This window comes from Cinclus cinclus, chromosome 3 (genome assembly GCF_963662255.1).
Source record: "Cinclus cinclus chromosome 3, bCinCin1.1, whole genome shotgun sequence".
Lineage (NCBI taxonomy): Eukaryota > Metazoa > Chordata > Aves > Passeriformes > Cinclidae > Cinclus > Cinclus cinclus.
In genome coordinates this window covers 66,520,778-66,544,974 of record NC_085048.1, presented here as the reverse complement: position 1 = coordinate 66,544,974, position 24,197 = coordinate 66,520,778, and the positions used below count along the sequence as shown (strand labels likewise).

Genomic DNA, 24,197 nt, shown 5'->3' with positions numbered 1-24,197 from the left:
GCTAGCCACATTAACAGCCAGTAAAACATGCTGTTCTCAAGCGAGAGATGACCACTCTATTTGTCCTGCAGCACACAAACACAGCAGCAATTCACACCAGTCAGAAAATATCAGAAGAATTTCTCCATCTCAAATTCACTACTCTCATCTTCTATTGACTTAACAAAGAGTATGTATTTGGCCATTGCCATTTCTGCAACAACGTTCCATGGTTTTAAGTGATGGCTGATGGAATATATTCATATGCTTCTATTTTTAATTATTCTTTTTAAAAAAAAAAAAAAAGAAAGGGATGGCTTACCAGTTTGGGTGATTATACTAAAAAAATATCTATAGATTCAACTTTGAAACTGACTTCCTTTCTTACTTGTAGTATTGAGTTTTCCCTCGCATGTTATGCTTCTAGAAATGACTGTGACTCAGGGAAAGGAAGCAACAAGGTTTTACTACTGTTAATAAAGTTTACATTTCAGCAATTTTTCCTTCTCACATATTTAAAACTATAATGTAGCTTGTGTTATGAAAGATGTCCTTGCTAGTTAGTGTTTTCTTGTTTCTTGCAAGTAATCTAACAAAGGAAGACAAGTTCTTGTTCTTCAAACAAGAACATGTGTGCAGAGAAAATAGAGGAAAATTACAGCCCTGTGCAGAGGTTCTTAAGATGAAGCCCCCACAAGTAACTCTTGTTACATACATAGAAAATAGGAGCATGTAATGCTTTAGTGATGCCTAAATTTGATGTACTCTAGACTAAGTAAAGATGATCATCACCAAACCAAGCATATCAGTGAAGGAAGATCATCTGGCAGAGGTAGGAGTTACTCTGCTGTTTCACTGAGTATGTTGCTGAGCTCATTCAGTAATTTAAATATGGAAGCATTTTATACTAATTGCTGTTCAAACATGTTGGAACAGTGAGTCCCTCTGCTAAGGACCCTACAACCAGCATTTCTGATGTAATGCATCTTCAAGAGGATGCTTCACGAATCACAACAGAACCAGAGACACCAGAGTTTCTTACCTTGCAACACACTTTGAGGCTCTCAAACTTAATTTTGATATGAAGTGGAACCCCAACATCAAACATCAAAGCTTTGCATAAACTGAAAAATTAAAAATATTTTCCTTTAATGCTATCAAAATGTGTGATTCAACGGGGACAAAATCTTTTTCTTAGCATAAAACAAACAGAATTTTTCATCTTCATCTTTCTGACTCATACGACACCTTCTAACGGGAGTATAATAATAATAAAACAATAAAAAACCCTCAGTATTTCAGTATTTTCTGATAATGGCAATGTAAAAAACATTCTCCTGAAAAAGTGGGGCTCTGAAAACATTTCACAGCAGAAAACTGGTTTGCCAGATATAACATCATAAATGCTTTTAATAGATAATTCTTCCAAATTAAGAAGATGTATAAGGCTTGAACAGAACTAAGATGGATGTGCCTCATTATCCTATGATTCTATGCTCTCTTTGACAAGACCAGAGGACAGAGCCATAGGATCTGCTACATGGAGCACTCAGGGTCGTTCAATTGATATTTTTAGACACAAGAGATAAAATAAGAAGAGAATAATGGGCAATTTCATCTGCCTTTTCCTCTTAAGGTGCTAGGTTGTCAATCATTATCAGACTAAGTAAAAATTTTTATTCCACTGTATGTCTTTAGTAACTTGCCACTTCCATTTTAAGCAAAACTAAATTCAAAGATATTCTTACTGTGCCATATAAACACTATAAGGATAGCAGTGATAGCTCTCCTTATCTCATACCATGCCTCTCTCTGGTTTATGAGTCATCTCTCCTCTTACCATGTAGTAAAGAAAACAGATGAGCCTTGAAAAGCTTACACTTTTGCAATTTTATATAGCAAATACCATTTGGGAAACGCATCTGTAAAATCACAGCTCCTGTAACTACTACACCAGTTTCCAGTCAGTGTGTTATATAGAGTGGGGATGAAAACATTTGGGACGTATCTGGAATTTAGCTTGTAAAAGATGCTTTCTTTGAAAGTAAGAGTAAGAGCAAACTTACTCTTTTGGCAGTTTTGAATCATGTCCTTTTAAGATTTAATTTCAAATCTATATTTTTATTCTGGTGCTATGCTGAAAAGTAATTTCTCTTTATTGAATGCTAAATCAAAGGGAATATTAAAAAAACATTCTCCATCTAAGTTGCAATGGAAAAATCCAAAGTAACTCCATTACGGTGATTAAAAACATTTCAAAAGTTCCAAATCAACATAGTTTCAAGAAGTGATTAAAAAAGACATTGAAATACGGCTCAAATTCTTCTCAGCTATGATATGTATTGTGACTTACAGAAAACAAATGGCAATTTAAAGCTGCTTAAGAAACTTAAAGTCTATTTCTTTACTCCTAAGGTCAGTATGCATGCAAAATTGTGGTGAAAGCATAATCATCTAGAGCTATTTACTTCTAACATAAAACTCTATACAATACTGTACATTCTTATACTCATCTGCACCTTTGCTACCTGACAGGTGAAAGGAATGTGTAAACAAAGGCTCCAACTCTTCATATTGTTTAAGAAGCTGTCCTGATCATCTCTCAAGCACCTTCCTGGGCTATGCAAACTAACTATGCACAAACCATGCTCTAAATTGGTCATGATCACGCTATATAAAGAAGAAACACTCCAATTATTTTGACACAAAACACATTCGTTTTACCAGAGGCATTAGCAATACTATGATATTCCCTCCCTCAAAAACACTTTGTTTGATGTGTGATTGATGCCTTCATAAGGAAAAGTACACAAATGCTGCTAATTAAAGTCACGTATGTAAAAACCAGGAGAAGCTGTGCTGCCTCCTCTCTGTGTGCAGGGAAGCTGAGGGAGGACAGGTCTCTGGGGTGTCAGACAGGGAGTGTCTTAGATGCCAGTTAGGTAACTGCTGAAAACAAAGCAAAAGGAAAGACAAGTGGGTATATACAAACAAATGGGACGAGGTTACTGAAGGACATATTATTTGAACGACCTGCTGTTTTCTTGAGTTTGACAGATGTGGTTACCTGCACCAAAGTTGGTTACCTATATCTGGCACAAGGGAAAGGATTTGAGAGAGGAATGATCACTGCTTAATAAAGCTTTTCAGCAAGGGAAACAACAGTGCTCAGTTTGTCCCAGAAGATGCACTACTAAAGTGAGTGTTATTTCCTAAAGATGTAAAACTTACCAAGTGCCCTACAAAAAATTACAGAAAATTATTTAATTGATTTACAATTTGTACTATGGTATATGGAAGAACTACAGCAACATTAAGGCCCATAGTATTACTATGAAGTGAGTATACAGTTCACTTTTTAGCTGTGCTGATGGTCAGAGAGGCCAAATGAAAAGACTGCTGCCACAAAGAGAGAATAGTTAAGACAATGATGAAAATCAAAGGGGCTTAATTATAAGCCCCACTTATGAGCCATAGGTTATGCTAGCATGCCTTTGGCAACACCAGGGTTTTTGGTTTGTTTTCTTTTTTTTTCTTTTTTTTTTTTTGGGGGGGGGGGCTGGTGCAATTACAAGAGGAATACTAATACTATACTCAAAATTTTTTTAAAAATGTAATTAAAGAATGACAGGAAAATTTTCATGTTGCTTCAAAAGGGAAGATTCAGCCTTAATAACAGTGATTGTTAGCCTGCTGAACTACCTATTGCAAATGCTTCTTTAATAATGAATGACCCTTGGTCTATTTATTTATAAAAGCTATGCAAGATACGGGAAAAATATAAAGATCATTGTTTAACATGATGAATTCAGGCAGGACTTCAAAGTATACCAGGCTTCTTCTTGATTTTATTTCATACAAAAAATCTTCATATAATTTGCATTGATGGCTGGGCATAAGTTAAATGGGTTTCTGTGCTTTTTAAAAATCAATGTTAGCATTCATTTTGCCAGGTTTTCTTTCTTTTGCTGTGAGAGGGGATATAAACTGAACATTTGAGCAATGAAAAGAGCTCAGGCTTTTCTCAATGAAAAACTTCAGGCTTTCTCTCTGGCTTTGTTGCACCATAACCATATATTTCTGAGTATCTGCCAGATTAAAAGGTCATGAAAAAGTATAGCATGATAATACTGATCACTCCTTTCAAGCACTTTGATTCCTATCACATCCTTTACATTTTTTGAAATGCTAATTACACTCAGTCTGATGTACTACACAAAAGTTGCTTTGGGAAAACAGGATTATTTTGTAGTTATAAATGGACATTAAAGGACAATTTGTGTGATTCAATGCTAGGGTTGATACTGTTAATAAACATGCTTGACTGGAAACTGCAGAGAAGAACCTTGCAGATAAAGAGTAAACACCTTTGGAAACACAAGGCAGTATTTTAGTCCTAATGGGTGCAGCCTACCTGCACTTTGTTCAGTTTCAGACAATTAACTGGGCCTCTAATGGAGCCACAGAGAGAGTCTGTTTTATACAGAGGGCACCAGTATAAAGGTGCCCAGGCATCACAGTGAGGCGCTGGCTGAGAGCAGTCTGGGGGTTCCAAGCCCCGCAGCTCCACTAAGTACCCACATGTGGGTACCCAGCTCCGGGCAGCAGCAGGAGCAGGCACAAGGTCTTTCATCCCCTCCAGCAGAGCAGGAGCCCAGGGCCCTGACAACAGGGGCAGGAGGCAATTTTTCTTGTTTTTCTCTGACCTTGCTGGGTGCTGCCTCATTTGTAGCCCACTACTAGTTTCAGACTCTTCACCCATAATCATAGAAACTAGGCTGCTGTTTCATAGCTGCTTAAACACATACTTCATGTATTGATGTTGTGGTATATGTTCAGTGATTTAATTAGATTCTAAGTGAAGAAAGATTTAATCACATGTGCATGGATTTTATTGGAGTTTTTCTTCCTGTAAAAGGTATTTAGGTATTATTTTTGTGTATACAAATCTTTCAAATGAATCTATTTATTTCATTATCACTAAAGTTGCAGGGTTCACTTACCAATTGAAAAATCTCATGCTGGAAATAGTAATACTCACCAAAAAAAGAAAGCATTTTGGATTTGAGGCAGAATTTTTTTACTGTTTCTTTTATTCTTCTTTCTTACCAATCAATACTAATCACAGATGAAAAACACGTTTTATTTTTTTTAATTATGTCAGCGAGAGGAACGTTTTCCTTTCCAGAATAATGGTGCAAAAGATAGCTCCAAAAGATTTCCAAGAGTGATACAAATCTTCATTAGATCTGAGACCCAGGGCTATAATATCCTTCTTATTTGACAGAGGTGTTGATTTGAAAAGTTTCAGGTGACTGAGGACACCTACTGCAAATGTTGCAATTAATACATTCCATTTTTCTTTTTGCCATGCATTGTGCCTGTTTATGTGCTTGCTGAAGATAATGCAAGACTTAGGAACTCTTGATTATATTCTGTGCAGTGTCCTTTTTTCTTTCTGTTTGCTATCTTATAGTAAAAGTAAATAAGTAAATAAAATTTCCTGTTTGGATAACCTATCATAAAATACAGCATTTAAACTGAATAACTCCCTTGCTAAACCACAAATTACATGTGAATTTTTAAAACAAATTATCTGCACCTGTAAGTGGTGTCTTGGACAGAAGGTAGCAAATTATCATTAATGTAATTATATTTTATCTATTTCCCTTATTTCTGGACTTTTAGATCTCTCACTACATTCATCTGCACATCAGGATTCCATTTCTGAGTACAGAGAGTACAGACAGTTTCCATTTTGGCTTGACTAATAACAAACTGAGCACAGAGATTCAGCAAATATTGATGTCTAAGTTTGATGGAGTGGCCTGAATAGCCAGGCTGTAGAGATGTGCCAAAAGAATATTTCAAATACACTGAGTTTGAGATTTTTATCTCAGCTTTTATAACAAAGGATCCATAACTATTTGACACAAACCCCTTACACTGGGAGCTACTTCTCAGATGAACAATTATGACTTGACCTAAAATAGATGCAATATATAGAAGAACTAAATTGACATTTCACACTCTAACCTCAATATTTATTTTCCCTTCTGTACTGTTCTAAAAGAAATAAAATTGGAAGAAAATTTAAATTGTTTTTTAATTTTCAGCTATCAAGCAGCGAGTTTTCAATTGAAACCAATTATACTATTACATTTTAAAACACCAGTACATGTGTAATGGAGATATTTAACTCTTACAAAATAGTAAGATTACCACAGAGAATAAAGACAGTGTCTACACAGACACCTTGTCCTGGATACCCGTAATTCAAATAGCCTTTTGTAGAGCATGATTGCCCTTCAAAACTTACATGATTCAAAAGTTAAGACACACTTTCTATATGAAATTCTGCTTATTCCACAAGAAGTAATGACTCATTCCACATTTAATAATTTATGTACACTGAGGAAGTATTTTCTTATTTTCTGACACCTACATGAATAATCACTGCTCCCAAATAATCCAAACAGACACTGTTTGCAAAAAAATGCAATGCTTTTGATCAAAAAATATAAATCTCAAAGCACTTTGGAACCTTTAAACTGGTAGTGTCTAGTACTGCCATTACGTTTCTCATTAAAAAGATTTAATGGTGCCTTCCCTCTTCCCAATGCACTTCTTGTTCAGAAGTCTGCTTCAATTCTTCTCTGCAACTAAGAGCTCACATGTCCCTTTCCCCTTTTTAAAATCACAGAGGACCACTGCTCTATTGGGACTTTCCAATTAGTACACTAGTTTATATTTCTTATTCTACCAGTTTATTTTGGTTCTACTAAAATACATTTCAAAAGAGTATTTTATGCTCAATTTATTCTCAGTTTTAGCATTTCACTGAAAATGGTTTCCCTCTAGCCTTCTGCAATAGCCTGGCTTTCATAGCCTATTAACTGCCCTATAAGTTCTTCCTCTGCCTAATACACAATTCCATTTTAATATTGCTATGTTCATATAAACTTGTTCAAATGATTTTTAAAATTTTGCATCCCATCATTAATTACTAGAAATAAAACATTTAAGAATAATCAAAAGTGTAATTATATCAGACTAAATCCAAAACTAAGTAGGTGACTGTTTTGATGAAACATGGTATATCATCCCTTAGAATAATAGGAGGAGAGTTCCACTAATTGTCACTAGATTACAGAGGTCATTGAACTCATTGCAGATGTAATTTATAAGCAGTGTCCGAGATCTCACTGACATCACATGAAATTAAACAACATATTAAACCACCCAATTCATGTACTTTACCTTTCTGCTGGTGTGACAGAGTTCAGGACAACCACTGCTGAAATGTACCTGGAGCTGGGTTCCCTGTCCCTTGCACTGCTGTCCAGAGAAGCTATGACCAACACATGGAGAGACCTGGATTTCCCACTTGTCTGGGAGTGATTGTTTTTTCTTCTTAAACATGAAGAAATGTATTTTTAAGACCAGTTTTCAACGCATTTTCTGGAAAATAGTCTCAATTACTGGCCTTTAAATGGTCTAGAGTTAGGGGATGTCATGCCTGCTGGAAGCTTCCTTGTAAGCATGACACAAAATTAAGATTAGCCTCATAAATCCTGCTTGAGCAATACGATGCTTTTTAACAGAACCATATTTTCTACCTACTTCCAGGCCACAGCAACCCATCACTCATGCAGAACAGATGAGGTCCCTCTGCAAATGTTGACCATGCTAACCATGTCTTTGTGGCTTGCCATTTTAGTACTCATGATAGTTTTTTTCGAATGATATATCAACAGTCTGAAAAGACATAAGTAACATGCAAGGCCTAAATCTTTCTGTAAAACTGTATTTGACCTCAGGCACAAAAGCCAAGGAGATGAGTCACTCCACCTCCACCTTTCATTAAGACAGATTCTGATTTGTTCTGTTGAACAGATGCTTTTGTAAGTATGAAAGAACTTGATAATTTTTTTTAAAAAAACACCCACTTCTAGAACTCAGGTACTAGGAACACAAAAATACAACTACTCAGAAAACAAGTGAATAGAGAACAAAGAAAGTCTATTTTTTTTTCTAAAGAGTATGGAAGAAATGAGAATTCAACTCGATTACTGATTAAAGCAACTAGAAAAACAAAGAGAAGGTAAAAATGTAGGAAGAAAACCAGAAGGTGGAATTTATGTGATCAAACCATTAATGGGCAGGTTTAGTTCAATGCCCTTTCTCTAGTCACAACATATTGCTTAGTCTAGAGACACAGCTCAGAAAAAAACTGAGCATTTTACTGTATACTTATTAAGATCTGCAAGCTTCTTTCCATAATAAGTAATACCTATAGACTCAGTTCTTTAAGTCTTTAAACTACTTCCACATTGTAGCTGTCTCACATCTTGATATAAAATCTCAAATGGTAAGGATTCTGGTATCAGACAAGCACATGGGTGCTGGTAACCATGAGAGCCTTGCATGCACATATTATGGTAATTGCCTCTGAAGAAAAAAAAAGCAAAAAAGTCCCACATGTCTGCTTGTACACTCACACACTACCAGGCCTTTCAATAAAAACTATTATCTTACAAAATGTGTGCTTGGGAGGGGAGTTTAATACTAATTTCCCTGTCTTATTTTCTTTTTTTTTTTTCCCCAGATATTCTAAATGCTTTCTAATTAATTGGGCATCACTAACCAAGTCGTGGTAATGACTGTGTCCTCCTTCCTATCAACAATGCATTCTTTTAGGCCATCTACCTGGATTCTGGAAGATTCCTGGGTTTCTGCTCTGCTCCTCAGACACCAGACTCACAAGCCTGCTCCTTCTGAATTCCTGACAATCACTGCAACAGCTCTGCCTGTTTCCAAGTGTGGTCTAACCTTTGCTATGGAGAGCTGTGCAGGGAAGCAGCACCTACTCCAGTGATCTTCCTTAGAAGAGGAAACAAGTAAACCAAGAGCATCCCCACTGAGATCTTCCATTCTTAAGAAGAAAAGACAGATGCTGTGTGGCAAGGGACACAGCAGGAGCACCGGGATTTGCGCCTCCAAATCTGCTCACATCCTCTGGCATTGGGGATTGCTTAGTCTGTGGGGTTGGGATAACAGAAAACATGCTAACTATAGCCAGTTTACATGCTGGTTTTGTAACATCAAGGCTTAGTCTACAACTGCATAGACTAGAAAGTAGTTTTTTAAACAATAAACCCAATTATTGGCCTTTAATATGAAGCTCAGGAGTATAATAAGCTTTGTCAAATGTGTGGAGCATTGTAAGCAACAGTCATCGCACATTCAAGCACTCTTATTTCCTGTTAAAAAACTGTTCTTGATACCATAATTCCATTTAAAATTATTTTTATAATTTGTAGAAAATTGATTACTATCAATGGACCCTTTATTTGCATAGTGATAGATTGTCAGTCACCGTATGCTTCATGAACTTACCTTTACTTCCCATGAGGGTGACTTTCTAATTTAATGTATGTTACTTTTTCCAGGAACACAGCTGACAGAAAATAGCAGCAGAACTTCTCCAGCACCATGCAAAACTAGCCTATAGATAACTTCAGCAACAACAGAAATATAAACAATTACAGTTACTACAATTTATTCCTTGCTTCCTTTTGCAAAGACAAGTCTGCAGTCTTATGATGCAAGTGCAATGACAATGTGTTTTTCCTCATAGCTGGAACCAATAGAATAAGAAGCTAAATCACAAGTAATCTTGTAAACCCTGCTAACTTGATTTCTTGCTTAAGGGGCATATTCTCATGGGAATGATTTTACTTAGTTTGATTATTTTAACTGCTGGCCAACTATATGTATGTGTGTGTAAAAATGGAAATTTGAAATCTGCAAATACAGAACCACTTTCCTTTTTGAATGAAGCTCATTTAAATATTTCAAATTTCTTTGAACCTATAGATTTTAAGACAGTAGGACAGAAAATTATGTACTAAAAAAGTAAAAATGAAGTAGAAAGAAATTATATTGAAGCAGAAAGAAATTATGTTGCTTGGAAAGTCACAAAAGGAGTCAATGTTAGATATCATTTAAGATGAAAAGCAGACTATTCCAAACACATATGTATCATACTAAAAAGAAAAGGAAATTTGTTTACACTGTATTACAGCTAGCAGGATGCCTGCAAATAATATGTTATTTGTGCCTGTAAACAATTTGTTATTTGTACCAGCAGAACTTATCACATGACTACATTGCTTGTTAAATTATAGTTAATAATCATCACGCAACCAAAAACATGCCATTGGACAATAGGGTACAATGCCACATAAATTTAAAAATCAGATATCTTTCAGCGTGTACTCCAAAATATAATTGCATCAATAATTATCATCTCCATCTATAAAACAATTACAGTACCTGCTTAACTACAGCATTGCATGCAGAAATTCCCTGCAACTATTTTATTCCATTCTAATTGACAGTATACTCAGGACCCAAACCTGCTAACACATATTCCCAGCTTCAGAATTACACTGCACTTCAGAATTATACTACACTCCATTAACTGACATTTACAAATCCCATCTACTATTGCAAAGTTGATTTTTGGCAAGACAACGGATACTTTTTGGGACTCAAGGGTCTGACGTTAGAGGAACCAGACTGTCCAAGTGGACAGTTTGTTGGTTTTTTTTTTTTTCCATTTGTCCAAGTGGATGTTCATTTCTGAAATAGTAACCAGAGACTACTTGAAAAGAGTACCACGAAACAGATTTCCCATTGTGGCAACATTACTAATGATGAAAAAAGACTACATGATGGGACTTCATTTGTCTTCAGCCACACATTTTCTCTCCCTATTCTTAACATGAGCTGAAAATTTCCCTCCTGTCTCAGAAATAAGTGATGGCAGATGCAGTACCAACCCCTTCTTCTGAGAAAGTACTTCTCTTCTGCCTCCCTCAAATTGCTCTGTGTAAAAATACCAATGTGATTTAAACAGTTTTGCAGTCATAGAAGTGTCTCTTAAACTGGTGGAGTTAAATAGTTTGCTTTACTCTGCTTCCGAATTAAAACAATTGCTTAAAATACATATCCCTGACAAATTCTCACTGATACTTATGACACTAGTTCTAATCATTGCTATGCAGCATCAGTAATATTTCTTTTTAAGAGATTTCCAAGAGATAGCAAGGAAGGACAACCACTTTCACAGAACTCCTGAATGTATTTCCATATCTTCACTCTTCTTTAGACATAACCTGCTCTTTCCTTCCTACAGGGCTTTGTGCACAGATTTTAGTTAAGCTATCACTACTACAGATGCTGCTTACATCAGCTTAAGAGGGTTTCTGTTAAGCTGATACATTACACACTGCCTCCATGGGCAAATACAAATGGCATAAGTATGCATAATACTTATGTTTGCTTGTCTGTGTTGGATGGGGCTATTTTCTCTGCTTTCCCAAAGTACGATTCACTGTTGCCAATGGAAAACCAGCAAAACACAGTTATTGCCAGTGTTAACAACAGAAAAAACGGCACACTACTGAAATTGAAGCTGTAATAGATTGTGGAATTCCTGATAATTGCAGGTTTATGTGAGGCTGATTCAGGGCTCCCTTTTCAACCCACATATTCCATGAATGTTGCGCTCCAGAGAAAGAGCATCAAGGGGGGCAAACTAAAACAGTGGCAAAATCTTACACACAAGGAGATCAGTAAGAAGGCGCAGCAAAGAGAGTGAAGTATTTTCATTATGAAACAACATAGTAGAAATGGTAGCAAAAAATTTCTATCGCTGATCAACAAGGCCCAGAGCTAATTCTCTGGAAAGAGGAGTTTGGGAGGAAGCATGCATTTAGGAAATGAGATCATCTTCAAGATGTGCATTTCATGTGGACAAACCTCAAAGATAAATGTTCCTAGCAATTTTCCATCTCACAATAAGTGAAGAGGTATTAAGGTATTATTTTTTTCATCATTGCAGGACTTCTATATCTATTTATTTTGCAAATGTCTGTGAAAATAATATTTTCGTATTTTAAGGGAACAGATAGTTGTGATGGTTTTTTTTTTGCACATAGATTATTTTAAAATACTTTTTCAATGGCTTTTCAGTATATCTCAGTTTCCTAGGACAATTTTGCAAAATTGCCTTGGACTTTTTCTACTTTATTATTCCTTCTTTTTACTAATGCTCCCAAATGGCAATTGCAACGGAATTGAAAAGTAAGCAAAAGAATAAAATTTTTTATTACGTTGTTTGTTTAGGAAGAAGCAATAAAATTTAAATTAGTATTTGATGTTCTGTTTAAAATAACTTCACATTTTGAAAAGCTTTTAATTCCAACAGTAATTTAATAAAGGTCTGACACATTCCTTAAAATGAAAATGAAGAGCACAATCATCTTGGAACAGGCTGCCCAGATAAGTTGTGGCTGCCCCATCCCTGGAAGTGTTCAGGGTCAGGCTTGATGGACCCCTGGGCAACTGCATCTCGTAGATGATATCCCTGCCCATAGAAGGGAGACTGGAACTAGATAATATTTAAAATCCCTTCGAACCCAAACAATTCTATGATTCTATTATTAAAGATAGTGGAAAGAGCTCTTCATTTCTTTTTGAACAGCATTCGTCTTATTCGATCCCAGCCCACCACAGCTTGCTCATTCTGCACTTCCCAACGGCAAAGCTGTCACAAATCTGATTTTCCATAAGATACAAAAGTTCTGTCAAGTTTTAAGTAGCTTATGATCACCCTTAGCGACCATTCCAGTCACAAGGCCAAGACAGGCAAACAAGCAGAAACAGGAGGTGAAGGGATGCAAACAGCACTCGAATATCCACTCTGGTTTTCTGTAAAGTATACAAAGCATCACTCATTAATCACTTAATTATGTCAATACTTGGAAATGACTGTGCATCCAACCTTATGGCTGCACTTAGTCAATCTCTTCATGACTCTAAAAATCATGAACAAAACATATCCACTCCCAAATGATCATGAACATTTGAATGCAAATCATCATTCTGACAAAATGATGAATGCAAGAGACTGGTGCTATAACTTCAAACTATTCGTTTGGGAATAGAGGTTTATTAACTTTTTGTTCTCAAAATTCTGCTTTGAAAAGTGAAACTGTAAAGATAGCAAGTCCCTGCTCCAATTTGCCCATCTGAGAGGGCACAGGAGAGGGAATGATCCAGCTTCTGTCCTTCATGAACTGACAGCAAGCTTTTCATCAAAGCATTTCACCAAGAGTGGAACCTCATCCAGGCACAGATCTTGCAGTTTTAACATTGAAAGTTCGGTTTGCAAATAACAAGAGGCTCATTTAGCATAAAGAAATCAGCAATGATTCTACCATTAAATCATACTTTAGGACAAGGCAAGAAAAGAGAGATAAGAAATGGACAGAACAAGAAAACAGGAACCTGTCATCAACCCAGCATGGGAGACACTGGAGTTAAAAACAAGGTCTATAAAATTCAGGACTTGGATGGGAATCCTAGATTCTCCAAAATGGTTTATTTACTCTGAAAAATCTCTCAAAAATATAAATTCAAAAATCCTTTTATTTACCTATAATGCAACATTACTTTGCTCCAAAGGCACCAGATGATCAAAGTGTTGTGCCTTGCAGCTTTCGCTTCTTGTCAAACCAAGTAGTAGAGGTTTCTATTTCATTTTGTGTTTCAGGTTGGTAACTTCCAGAAGTGAAGTGGATAAACCAAGCAACTAATTTCACATGCAGCACTGAGAAGTCATCAGATGCTAACAACTCACTACTCAACTGGAAAAGATCAAAATTAATGACAGATGAAACTCTCTTTCCTGTTATTAGTCCCCTGAGTCATACAATTCTCACTGTACTGCTCCTCATTTTTTGCTGCCTGCCTCTGTATAACAAGCAATACTATTGCAGGTAGCCCCTGTGACTCATTCCTTGGGTTCACCCACCTGTGATCTGTGAGTATGATGTGCTATTATAACCCTGCTTTCCTCTGGAGTCGCTCACTACATCTGGCCAGGCTACTAAGACTGACAGCCTACTTTTAAGTTGGATTTTTTTATGTTCAAACACATAAATTCTTTAATTTTTTACCAAGCATACTGCTACTGGTAATTAATCATTATATTAATACATTTACTAATCAAAATGCAATGATTTCACAGGTAAAAGAGAAATAAGCATTTTCTGAGATCAGGGAAAACATTTAACAAAAATTAGTTATAAAGGAAATAATCCTACTAAAACTCAGAAAACACAATGTTTCTATGGAAAAGATACTACATCAGCTTCACCTACAGCAATGAGAAAAAAACTAAAGACTTCACATGGGTCATATTTTCCCGTGAAAGGCAAATTAATGTTTTCATTTTCTCTGTAACATAGGAGAGGTTAAAAACACACCTTTCTACTGATCTCCTCCTATTTTTGTTGGTTCAAGCTGTGACTACATTCCAAAATCATTGAGCCATGCATCAGAAATACCCAGTAATAACTAGTATAAGCATGCTTTTCTGGAAAATTTTTTATTTTATTCTCCCTCTGTGTGTATTCTTTAAATGAACTTACATTTCTCATAGCTCTCCCTGTTCCTTCAATAAAAATTCTCATGTTCCACACTCAAGCTTACACACCACTCAATTGGCACATTTCCCACAGGTTTTATTCATCACCAAGTCCTATGAAGAATCACACTGATATTCCATAATGACCACAAAACATTACTACATCTTCTTAATGAAATTATCATGTTCTCATTAGCTTATGAAGCTTTCAGCACTAATACTGGGTAAACCACCCACACCACCTCACAAAGACTTCCACAAATCCTCAACTCCTGCTTTGTGAGCAAACTCTGAATGATTCTTTCTGCTTCAAAGTGAACAGCAAAGCTTTGGCATTTTCTTGTATCCCTCCTTCGGAAAAATACAAATTTTATTTTAGACCTTCTTCTAATCTCTGTGATTCATATGTCAGACTCCCTAAATTAATAATTTCAAACAACACTTTTTATCCATTTCCAGGTCTAAAGGTGAACCATGGACCAGGAAAATCACCTCCTCTTTATTTCTAATACTCTAATCGATGTTAATAAAAGAATGCACATGACAACCTTCATGCAATTATTATTGCTGACCAGGAAGATGTCTATGTACATTATCTACTTCACTCCTCCAAAACTTTTCAAATGCATGAAGACAACAGTAAGTCCTTCTTTTTTTTCATTAAAATGCATAACCACATAGAAGGAGCGAAGTCCCCTGCCTAGTTTTTTCATTAGAGTCTTAAAAAGTTTCAGATTTTTATTTTACTTCTATGAATCTATGGAATATATGCAACATGATGGAAAATTATTCCTCATATTTTCAAAATTTCACAAAGTGGAGTAATCTTTAATTTAGGATTATATTTTTCTGAAGCACAAAATCTGTATGTTGTTTAGGGAAATATGTGTATTTCAAATGTTTCTCTCTGTTGATATTTTACTTGTGAAAACATTTCAGGAATGACTCAGTAAATGAGATAGTATGATTACATCATCCTATTTATTACAATTACAACTTTCTGTTAAATTCAAATACCATTCCTCAGGCTAATTTTGCTGATGCAGTCATCTTTAGAGATGGTCAGTAATTCAGCAATAAAAAGTGATGGCTCTTTCAACTAGTTTCTCACTTGCTGTTTTTAGAAGCAGTATTATAAAATAAAAGTAAATTCAACATTAAACAAAGTACATTAAACAAATTAAAGTACATTAAACAAAGGTATACAACAATATAATTAAAACTGTATCACATAAAACCCTATTCCTACAGATAACTTATGGACATCCTTAGCTTTTACAAGTTGTTTAAAGGACTTTTAGAGTCTTTCCTAAGTGCTTGCAGGAACATGATTTCACTGTGGTAGAGTTATCCACTTTGCTTCTCCCCATTCCAAACACCTGCAAAGCTCCAGTATTTATGGGGCATAACCCAGGACAGACAGCTGTGTACAAAACATCTTTTATGTACACACATACACGCATACAAGACACATACACGCATAAAAATATATGAGTGAACATCTAAGTATATATATTTCAACATCAGAGCATCTACTTTAATGCTTTTGTAGGTATTAAGAGTACTATAAGGTTTTGTTAAATATATTTGCATTATTGTCGCCATGATCCTTAGACAATATTCCCATGTTTCCTAGCAATCAACAGTTTTGAGTTAAAGCTAATACTTGTTTGCTGCATATACATAAACTCCTAGCACTTTGAATGAAACTAGTGACCTAGGACATGGATTTGAAGCTTTCAGATTCCATTCAGGAGAGAGAACTGACAGGAAAGTAGATTAATTGAACTAAAATGACAGTTACACTGTTCTGGTGGGAGTTTTAGTCATGTGTAGCAAAAATTACTGGTACTCCCTGATATTTTAGAGAGAAAACCAGAGAAGAGGAAAAGAAAATTAACTGTATGATTTTTATTTCCCTCTGAAGCTAATAAAGTTAATGCATTGATAAAAGTTGGTACATAAGTAACTTTTATGTATAACTGATATACTCAATCTTTAAAAGTGTGATGTCTATTCCAGTAAAAAAGACATTTGGCATTTTGGTTGGTCTATTTTGAAACCCATAGTATACAAATTAAGGCAGAGATTAACAATGAATATGACTTATTCATTAAGATGCCGTGCTAAATTTGCCACTAACTCATGGCAAAGAAAGGTCCATTCTCCAGATGCCATTATTTGTGCAAGTTTCTAAAATCTAAAATCTATTTTCTAAAAATCAGGAAGCAATTTTATTTACTCGTAAGACTCTATCCTTCTTTATGACATGATTATTCACTAGCAAAACCAAAAACATTCCAAAGGTTGAAAATTAAAATACAGAATTCTTGTTGATGTTCTGGACAGTAGAAACTTGTATAAATACTTTCTGTATAAGGATACACTCCTTATACACTCCTGTGGTATGTGGAATGTGGTGATGATTTTTCTTTAGTTCTGCTGCTATGAAATTATCTTCATGTACTGGCCAATACACTAAACTCATACTTGCTATGGTAGCTGGCTAAAAAACAGACCTGACCTGCCATAAAAATATTGCCATTTTGAGATAATTAACTTTTTGTAGCAAATAAAGTATTCCTTTCACCCAATTTTAAGGACAAAAATGACTCTGTGTAAACCCACTCCAATCTGAGGGAAACATCAAATATTTCTATTATTAAACTATTCAAAGGATAAAGAATGCCTCCTCCAGACCAGATGACCGTGAATTCTCAACAGTACTTATTTAAAGGTGTTTCTCACTAAAGCATCCTCTTACAAAAAGCAGAGTGAAAACTTTAAAATAGTATGAAATTCACTTTGACTCTTACCAGAAAAGACACTGGGAATCTTGGAAAGAAAACTTTTCACCGTACGAATAGGAATCCCATTTTTCTCATCTTGCATGCGGGCTATGACGTCTTCCATCTGAATAGAGAAATTAAAAATAGAGGAATAAATAATTTCTTCCTTTGAATATCTAACTTTTCAAAATGTTCAATGAAATTATGACAAATTAATTGCAAGTACTCTTTCTTTTTACTTAAATCACCTAGATGCTCTATATGAAAAACTCCGTGTGACAGCGCACTTCATGCTTTTTTATTAGTCAAAGTTTGAAAAAAATTTGTTTGTTGCTTCTGTACCCCTAATAGGTTCCCAAAAATAAAAGTCTGTGGCTCGGCTGTGTTGCGGGAGCAGAATAACAGACAATATTCTGTCAGGCCTCTTTTTCCCCTGAAGTCAGATGTCTCACATTAACAAATAGCAAACCAGCACTGGGTGCAGTTGTGCATTGCTTGGCCCAATAACGGAGTTGTATAGAGCCAGGAAAGGGAACAGCATTTGGGGTACTTAGGACAGTGGTGTACTTAGGAAAAAAGAACAAATATCCATACAAAAAAAAAATAAAAAAGAAAAAAAGAATAATTTAGCTTGACTAGTCATGAAAAAGCTACTTATATATTGAGTGTCTGGAGGTTCCCATGTTCCATGTATTTATAGATCACATATTAACAACCTAAGTAATACAAATCCAGTGTCATTGTCCAAAACAAAAAGTAAAAAGTAAACACAAGAAGTAGATATTGTTAGCAAGGTGTGAAAAACTTAGTCTATTGCTCAGAATTAAGCAATTTTCAAAATGTAACAGAAGAACCAATATTCATCAGACATGGAGTTTAATTATTTAAATAGAAAAGGCTAATAATAGATTTCTGAAGAAACTGTCAAGCATATCTATGCTTATCAACCATTATCTGTGAAACAGCATCTGTCCCTACAGTTTTTAACCATATAGTAAGTGAAAGTTGGTATCAACCCCTTCCAAATTCAGTTGGTGAATTGTCCTATTTAGCCCTTAAGTGAATAAGAATTCACTCAGATTCAAGTAAATATTCTTGCTAATTATCATCAGAGTAAGTTTGTGAAAATATTGTGAGACTTCTGCTAGAACCCCAGAGTGAATAATGAACATTATGCTAGGACAAAGTATAGGAGACCATCTGTACATAAGGCAACATGCTAAAGGTATGTTTGCAATATAATAAGGATTACTACAAACACAGGCCACACTTCTCAAGCACAGTATTACAGGTAGAGAGATGCAGTTACTGCTTGTTCAAGAACACAGGAGTGCAAATGTTAAATGCCCAGTGCTGACAGCAGTAAGTCTTTTGAGAGTGCATGGAACAAATTGTTAACTGACATTTACATATGCTTTCCTAAACTTTCTTCTTCATGGACAGTATTGACTCTAAACAGAATAAAATCTAACTATGAGAGAGACTGAAGCTCTAGGAGAGTCCCCTGGTTTTAATTGGCAAAGTGAACTCTAGGATGTCTGCACTGTAAAATCATGCCTTCCCCTTTAATATCAAGCTTGTATTACTGTTCTGTGTTGGGTATGAATCCTGTCTGTGCAAAAGGCAGCTCACACTCCAGACAGCATTACTGGGAACTGTCTGGATAACTCAGTGAGCAAAGATTACCTCCTAAGTGAGCAGGAATGTTCTGAACACACAGAACAACAGCAGTCCACTAATTAGGTACGGTTGACCTCTTGCATGGAAATCTAAGTTACTTGTGGTTTGTGGTTATCTTAAATATTAAGCATAAGAACTCTAGAAAATTAAGGGAAATTTAAATGAAAAAAAAGTTTAAATTAAAGATTCAAACCTATCCAATTCAACATATGCAGGTGCACAGTTTAACTTTCAAAATAGGCAGTTGCTGTTTCTGTTTCAACAGTTTAAATTCAGCAAATATATAACCTCTTCCACTGAAAACCATCAAACTTAATTATATTTGGGAAGCAGCAGTCAAGGCACTCCTCTGTCATTCATCAACAATGACCTAAGACAATGAAAAGGGCAGAATAGTTTAATTAGAATGATGAAAGAAAATCTTAATCTAATTTTGCTCAAGAAGCCTAATCTGGGAAACACATGTTGCTGCCTGATATAATAATTTTCCTTCCTCATGTATCATTGTTTGTTTCTGAGTCACCTGACCAAACGCTCAAAAATAAAATAGCAGCTTCCTCATTTCACCTCAGAATTAGACTTTTTTCTATTCATATGCTCTTACCTGGCTAAACCTGTCTGGCCCTCATCTTGCAGTGAGGTCCTTTTTAATCCTAAACATTCTCAAGTAACTCAAACAAACCCACAAATCACTCGCCTCTGAAAATGAAGGCCAATATGCTCAAGAAGAGGAAGTTGTATAAGCATATCTTTTAGCTTTTCAGACATCATTATACATCATTAAGTACAGCTACTTATTGTATAAAAAGTAGAGCTATAAAGACATTTCAGCGCAGCACAAATCCAACAGAAGGCTTTCTAAATAAACGTGTTCTTAAAAAATGCCTTTTACCAGTGAGGTAGTTTTAACCCTGACAAAAACTCACTAAACTTCTGATGCATAGGCAACTCAGAACAAACTTGCAATATTAATATTCAAAACTTCACTTGTCTCCTTGTGAAGATAATTTGCAGCCTTCATCTTGACACGTAAAGACTCTGTGAAATCTATTTCAAAGCCTAACTCTATGACAACAGTGACAATGCATCTTCTCTAAAGCAAAAAGAAAGCAGGTAACAATATCCTGTAATAGAAGGGCTACAGGATACAGGAACCATTGAACAATGACAACTGACTCTGCTCTGAACACACTGGGAGCTTGTCATGCAGGCATGCCCAGCTCACCCCAGGAGCAGAACCAGTGGAGGTCTTGACAACACACCAGGGGCAGTATCCTTTAGCTATTTACAGCCTGGTGAAAGGAATACAGCTCCTACGAGCAGAATTTTTATGGTTCCTCAGTGCCACCATGCCATGTGGTTTGTGGGGGGAAACCCTGATCTTTAAACTTCCAAATCTAAATAACAATTTCATTGCTGCTCATCTGCACATCTGGCAAAAATTATCAACATAATTCAGCATCACTGCACCTTAAGAACTGGTTTTGGTTTGTTTTTTCTTTTTTTCATTGATTCAAACACAGCAAAAGTGAAAAACAAAATGTTTGTTAGTGCAGGAGTTGTTTTCTTCCATTAAAAGTGAGCCTAAACCAACTCCACATAAAGCTGATCACTACACACAAGGATACTACTAGAAAAAGTAATTAATCTGGAACTAACCTAGTTCAAGAGATACATAGTAAAAACTTGAAGCCTTGGCCTACTTAGACACACACAGATGTCGTAATTTGATTCCTGTCCCTTAAAAATAAATTCAATGTCTGGGAATTAAGACTATACTCAGGAATATCAAAATTAAATAAGCACAACTTTGTACTCAGTTATCACACATCAGAACAGGGATTGCTCTTATAGAATGTACTGGGGTCCACCCACAATACAACTTTCTTCATTTCTTCATTTTACACAAATACAGGGGTAGAATAGCCAAGTGAAACTAGCTAAAAAACTTATCCAAACTTGTTTTACTTGTTAAGAGTCACATTTCTTAGAGTATGAAACATACTTCTTTAGATATTTTCTCCCCTCTCTACTTTAGCACTTTACAGAGTCCAAGGTCAGTAGTGCAGTTGGCCAGAAGGTTTTTTGCAGGAAGTTTTCCTCAGCCTCTCCCTGTGCAGAGATGTGCTTCAAGCAACACAGGCTGAACAAAAACTTGCAGGGTAGGAGACAGATACAAGGTTTCTTACAATGCAAGTGCCACTCTTCTTCTTACTGCTTCACTGACAAGCACAGGTACAGGCAAAGTGATTGCCAAATGAAATCAGTAAGAAATAACCTTGGAGGTGGAGATAGAAGGTTAATGGGAGACCTTCAGTTTACCCAGGGTATAAGGCAAAGTAACCAAAGTACAATAAAAAAAAAATCTCAGTTTAACAACGCTGGCAACTCTTTTTCTAAATCAGATGCGTAGAAACAAGATGGTTTAATATCTTCACGTCAAAGATTTTAGCATTTTCCATTTAATGCAGAATTTGGTTATTTCAATTCTTTATTCCTACTTGGTACGAAAACCAAGTTTAAAACATTCAGAAGTTCAGAAAAGTACATTTACACTTCTGACTAAAATACAGTGCTGAAAGATGGCTTGAAGCATGCAAGATTAACCAAACTGTTAATGGCAGTCATGCACGAACTCTCTGAGCTTGCTGATATAAAGGCAGTCAGTCAGGAGGTTTTCTAAGATAGCAATACTGCATCTCTGGTCTACCAATACAGGAAACAGCCCTAGGTAATCTCTGATGAACATTAAATTATAGAATAACTTAATTAAAAGCGTACAAGGATGACTGCTCTCATTCTTTTCAGAGCTTCTATTTGCTGAAATAATTATTTGACATCATAAAATCAAACGACAAACCAACACAAAAGTTTCCAATCATATTAAATAGATGCACTGGAGATAGTTTGAAGAGCCTAATTTTCTACATGTACCTATGATGCTGGCACCTCTGCCTCAAGTTTCTTTCCTTCTGTATATGAAGACATTGGTGTGAGCAAATAGTTCATACTCTGTCCCTAAACAGAATACCTGTGGAGAGCAAAAGATGTTCTGGCTTCATATGTAGCACAAAGGTCTGTATTGAATCATTATCTGTCATTACTCTTATGGCTTCATTTGTAGTTGTCAATGTGAATTTTTAATTAAGATTCAAATTTATTTTCCTTTATTATCCATACTGTTTCAGATTCAACAAACAAGTAATGTGTTAGACTGGTTGTAAAACAAGAGTGGTACTACATGTCTAAGCCTGTGCTTACATTAAATGAGCACAGGGCAAACCTTTGTCATTTACTAAAAAGAATTAAGGCTATTTTGAATTTATTTGAAAATTGATACCTGTTCTGTGCAATTATTTTTTGAGGCCTAATTAAATGAACAGTCCCACTGGGCTTCTCCTTAATATCAACCCTGTATGTTCATCACTGAACTTGCATCAATAAGATAGGCTCTGAACACTTTGCTGATTTAAAATTGTGGGTTTGACTGATAATTTTAAGCACGATCTTGTTTTATTCATGTAACTTGAGTGCTGACTCATCAAAACCAGCATTTAATTTAAAAGGTTCTTGTAGTTTAATACAAACCATAAAAGTAGTTTTTGTGCTTTTCAAACACCTATTATAATACTTTTTGAAAGAAGGATAACTTAAAAGCATACTTTGATCTCCTGTTACTAACCTGTAATCATGTGGCATAAACCTGTCAGTGATCCCTGAGTAAGGATTGAATAAAGGGCAATCCAAGTCACAAGAAACTGTACAATACTGAATGTAAAATCTTGAAGATAGCATATAGTACATTCTGTAGGTAGCAATTTATGCCAGTAAGTAACTATCTTTTCTCCTAATGACTGCTAGTCTTGAGCATGCTTTGATGCACCACTCTTTTTCTCTGTTTCATTCACTGGGTAAAATGATCCCCCAGTAATCTTATATTCCTCCATCATTCTACAGTTATTTCCCACTGTTATTTATTTGGATAAGTTGATCTGAAAACACTTACTTTATTCTGTATTCCTCCCACCCTTCTGCCCCCCCCCCCCCCCCCCCAAAAAAAAAAGTTCTTCATTCTAATTCAGAAAAAAATGTGAGTTTGCTTGTATCACTGTAATTTTTTTGAGCACTCAACACGTTGGAACACTGTCACCAAACCTATAGTACTGCAAGGGCTATTACTGTCACCTTTTGCAATTAAATTTTTATCTCACCTAGGAATCCAACATCTGGATATATAAGACATACACCCAGTTCACTGAATGTATATCAATGTATAGCTGGACTGTGAAGAGCAGACTGAAGTAGTTGCTAAAAAAACCTCAATTGGCATTACAGAAAGATCATATAACTTAGGAGAAATGTATCATACTGATTAAGCTTTGAAATCAAGAAAAGATTCTAGAAAATTCTATACTAAGTCTATGGAAAATCAGGCAGTGGCAATTCTAGCTCCCTAGCCCTCATCAAAATGCAATTTCTGGCAACAAAAAAAAATCGCAAGCAAGAAAATAGGCCATTTTCTAAATTAACCACTTGCAAAATAATTCAGATATGCTTTAAAATTGTTTCATAGTATTAATACTTCAGAATGTATTTTTACTCTGGCCTTTCTTAGCCAAGAAGCATTTTCCATATTTAGTCAATGTCAGAATCAGATACAGAAAATATAAAAGGCTGTGAAATGATGCAAAAATTACTATTTTAACTAAATGGTTCTCATGTTTAAATTCCAGATAGATAAAGAAAAGCATTTCATTTTGATTCCCGGTTTTTCTTGGAACTTAAAAACAATTAATGACAATTAGTTAAAAATACACATTTCTCAAACCATGAATGTTATTGTTGCGCAAAAACATGAGAGAAAGCTTACCCAAAGGAGTTAAAAAAACACATCCAGATGGTGAAATTTCAAAGCCACCTAAGTTAATGATAATTTTGGAAATTGCATTTCTGCTTTCAGTAAAATAATTATTTCCATCACATTCCATCTTTGGTGGGAATGACAGAAGAAAGAGAAGCATCATTATGGACACTTCAGAAGAAAACAAAGCTTGATGAAGGAGGTTTTGGTGAAAGACTGCTTTTATTAATAGAAAGATTTCTACAAAAATATTTCATTAATAATAAAATATATATTATTAAGGCAGCTAAACCTATGAATAATTTTTAATAATCTGTCAGGCCAAGATTTGAGCTTCTAGACCATGTTACCACACATAGAAATAATACTTCTTGGGCAAAATACAAAG

General features: G+C 35.4%; 1 protein-coding gene across 8 annotated transcripts in view; it reads right to left on the bottom strand.

The window, feature by feature from the left end:
• The window catches only part of RGS7 (regulator of G protein signaling 7), a 227,264-nt gene that overhangs the window by 112,829 nt on the left and 90,238 nt on the right, over nucleotides 1–24,197 (bottom strand). For all 8 annotated transcript variants that reach the window (XM_062488950.1, XM_062488943.1, XM_062488944.1 and 5 more), the window contains exon 2: nucleotides 17,296–17,392. In XM_062488950.1, the coding sequence (XP_062344934.1) occupies nucleotides 17,296–17,392 (97 nt within the window). The remainder of the gene's footprint in view (nucleotides 1–17,295; nucleotides 17,393–24,197) is intronic.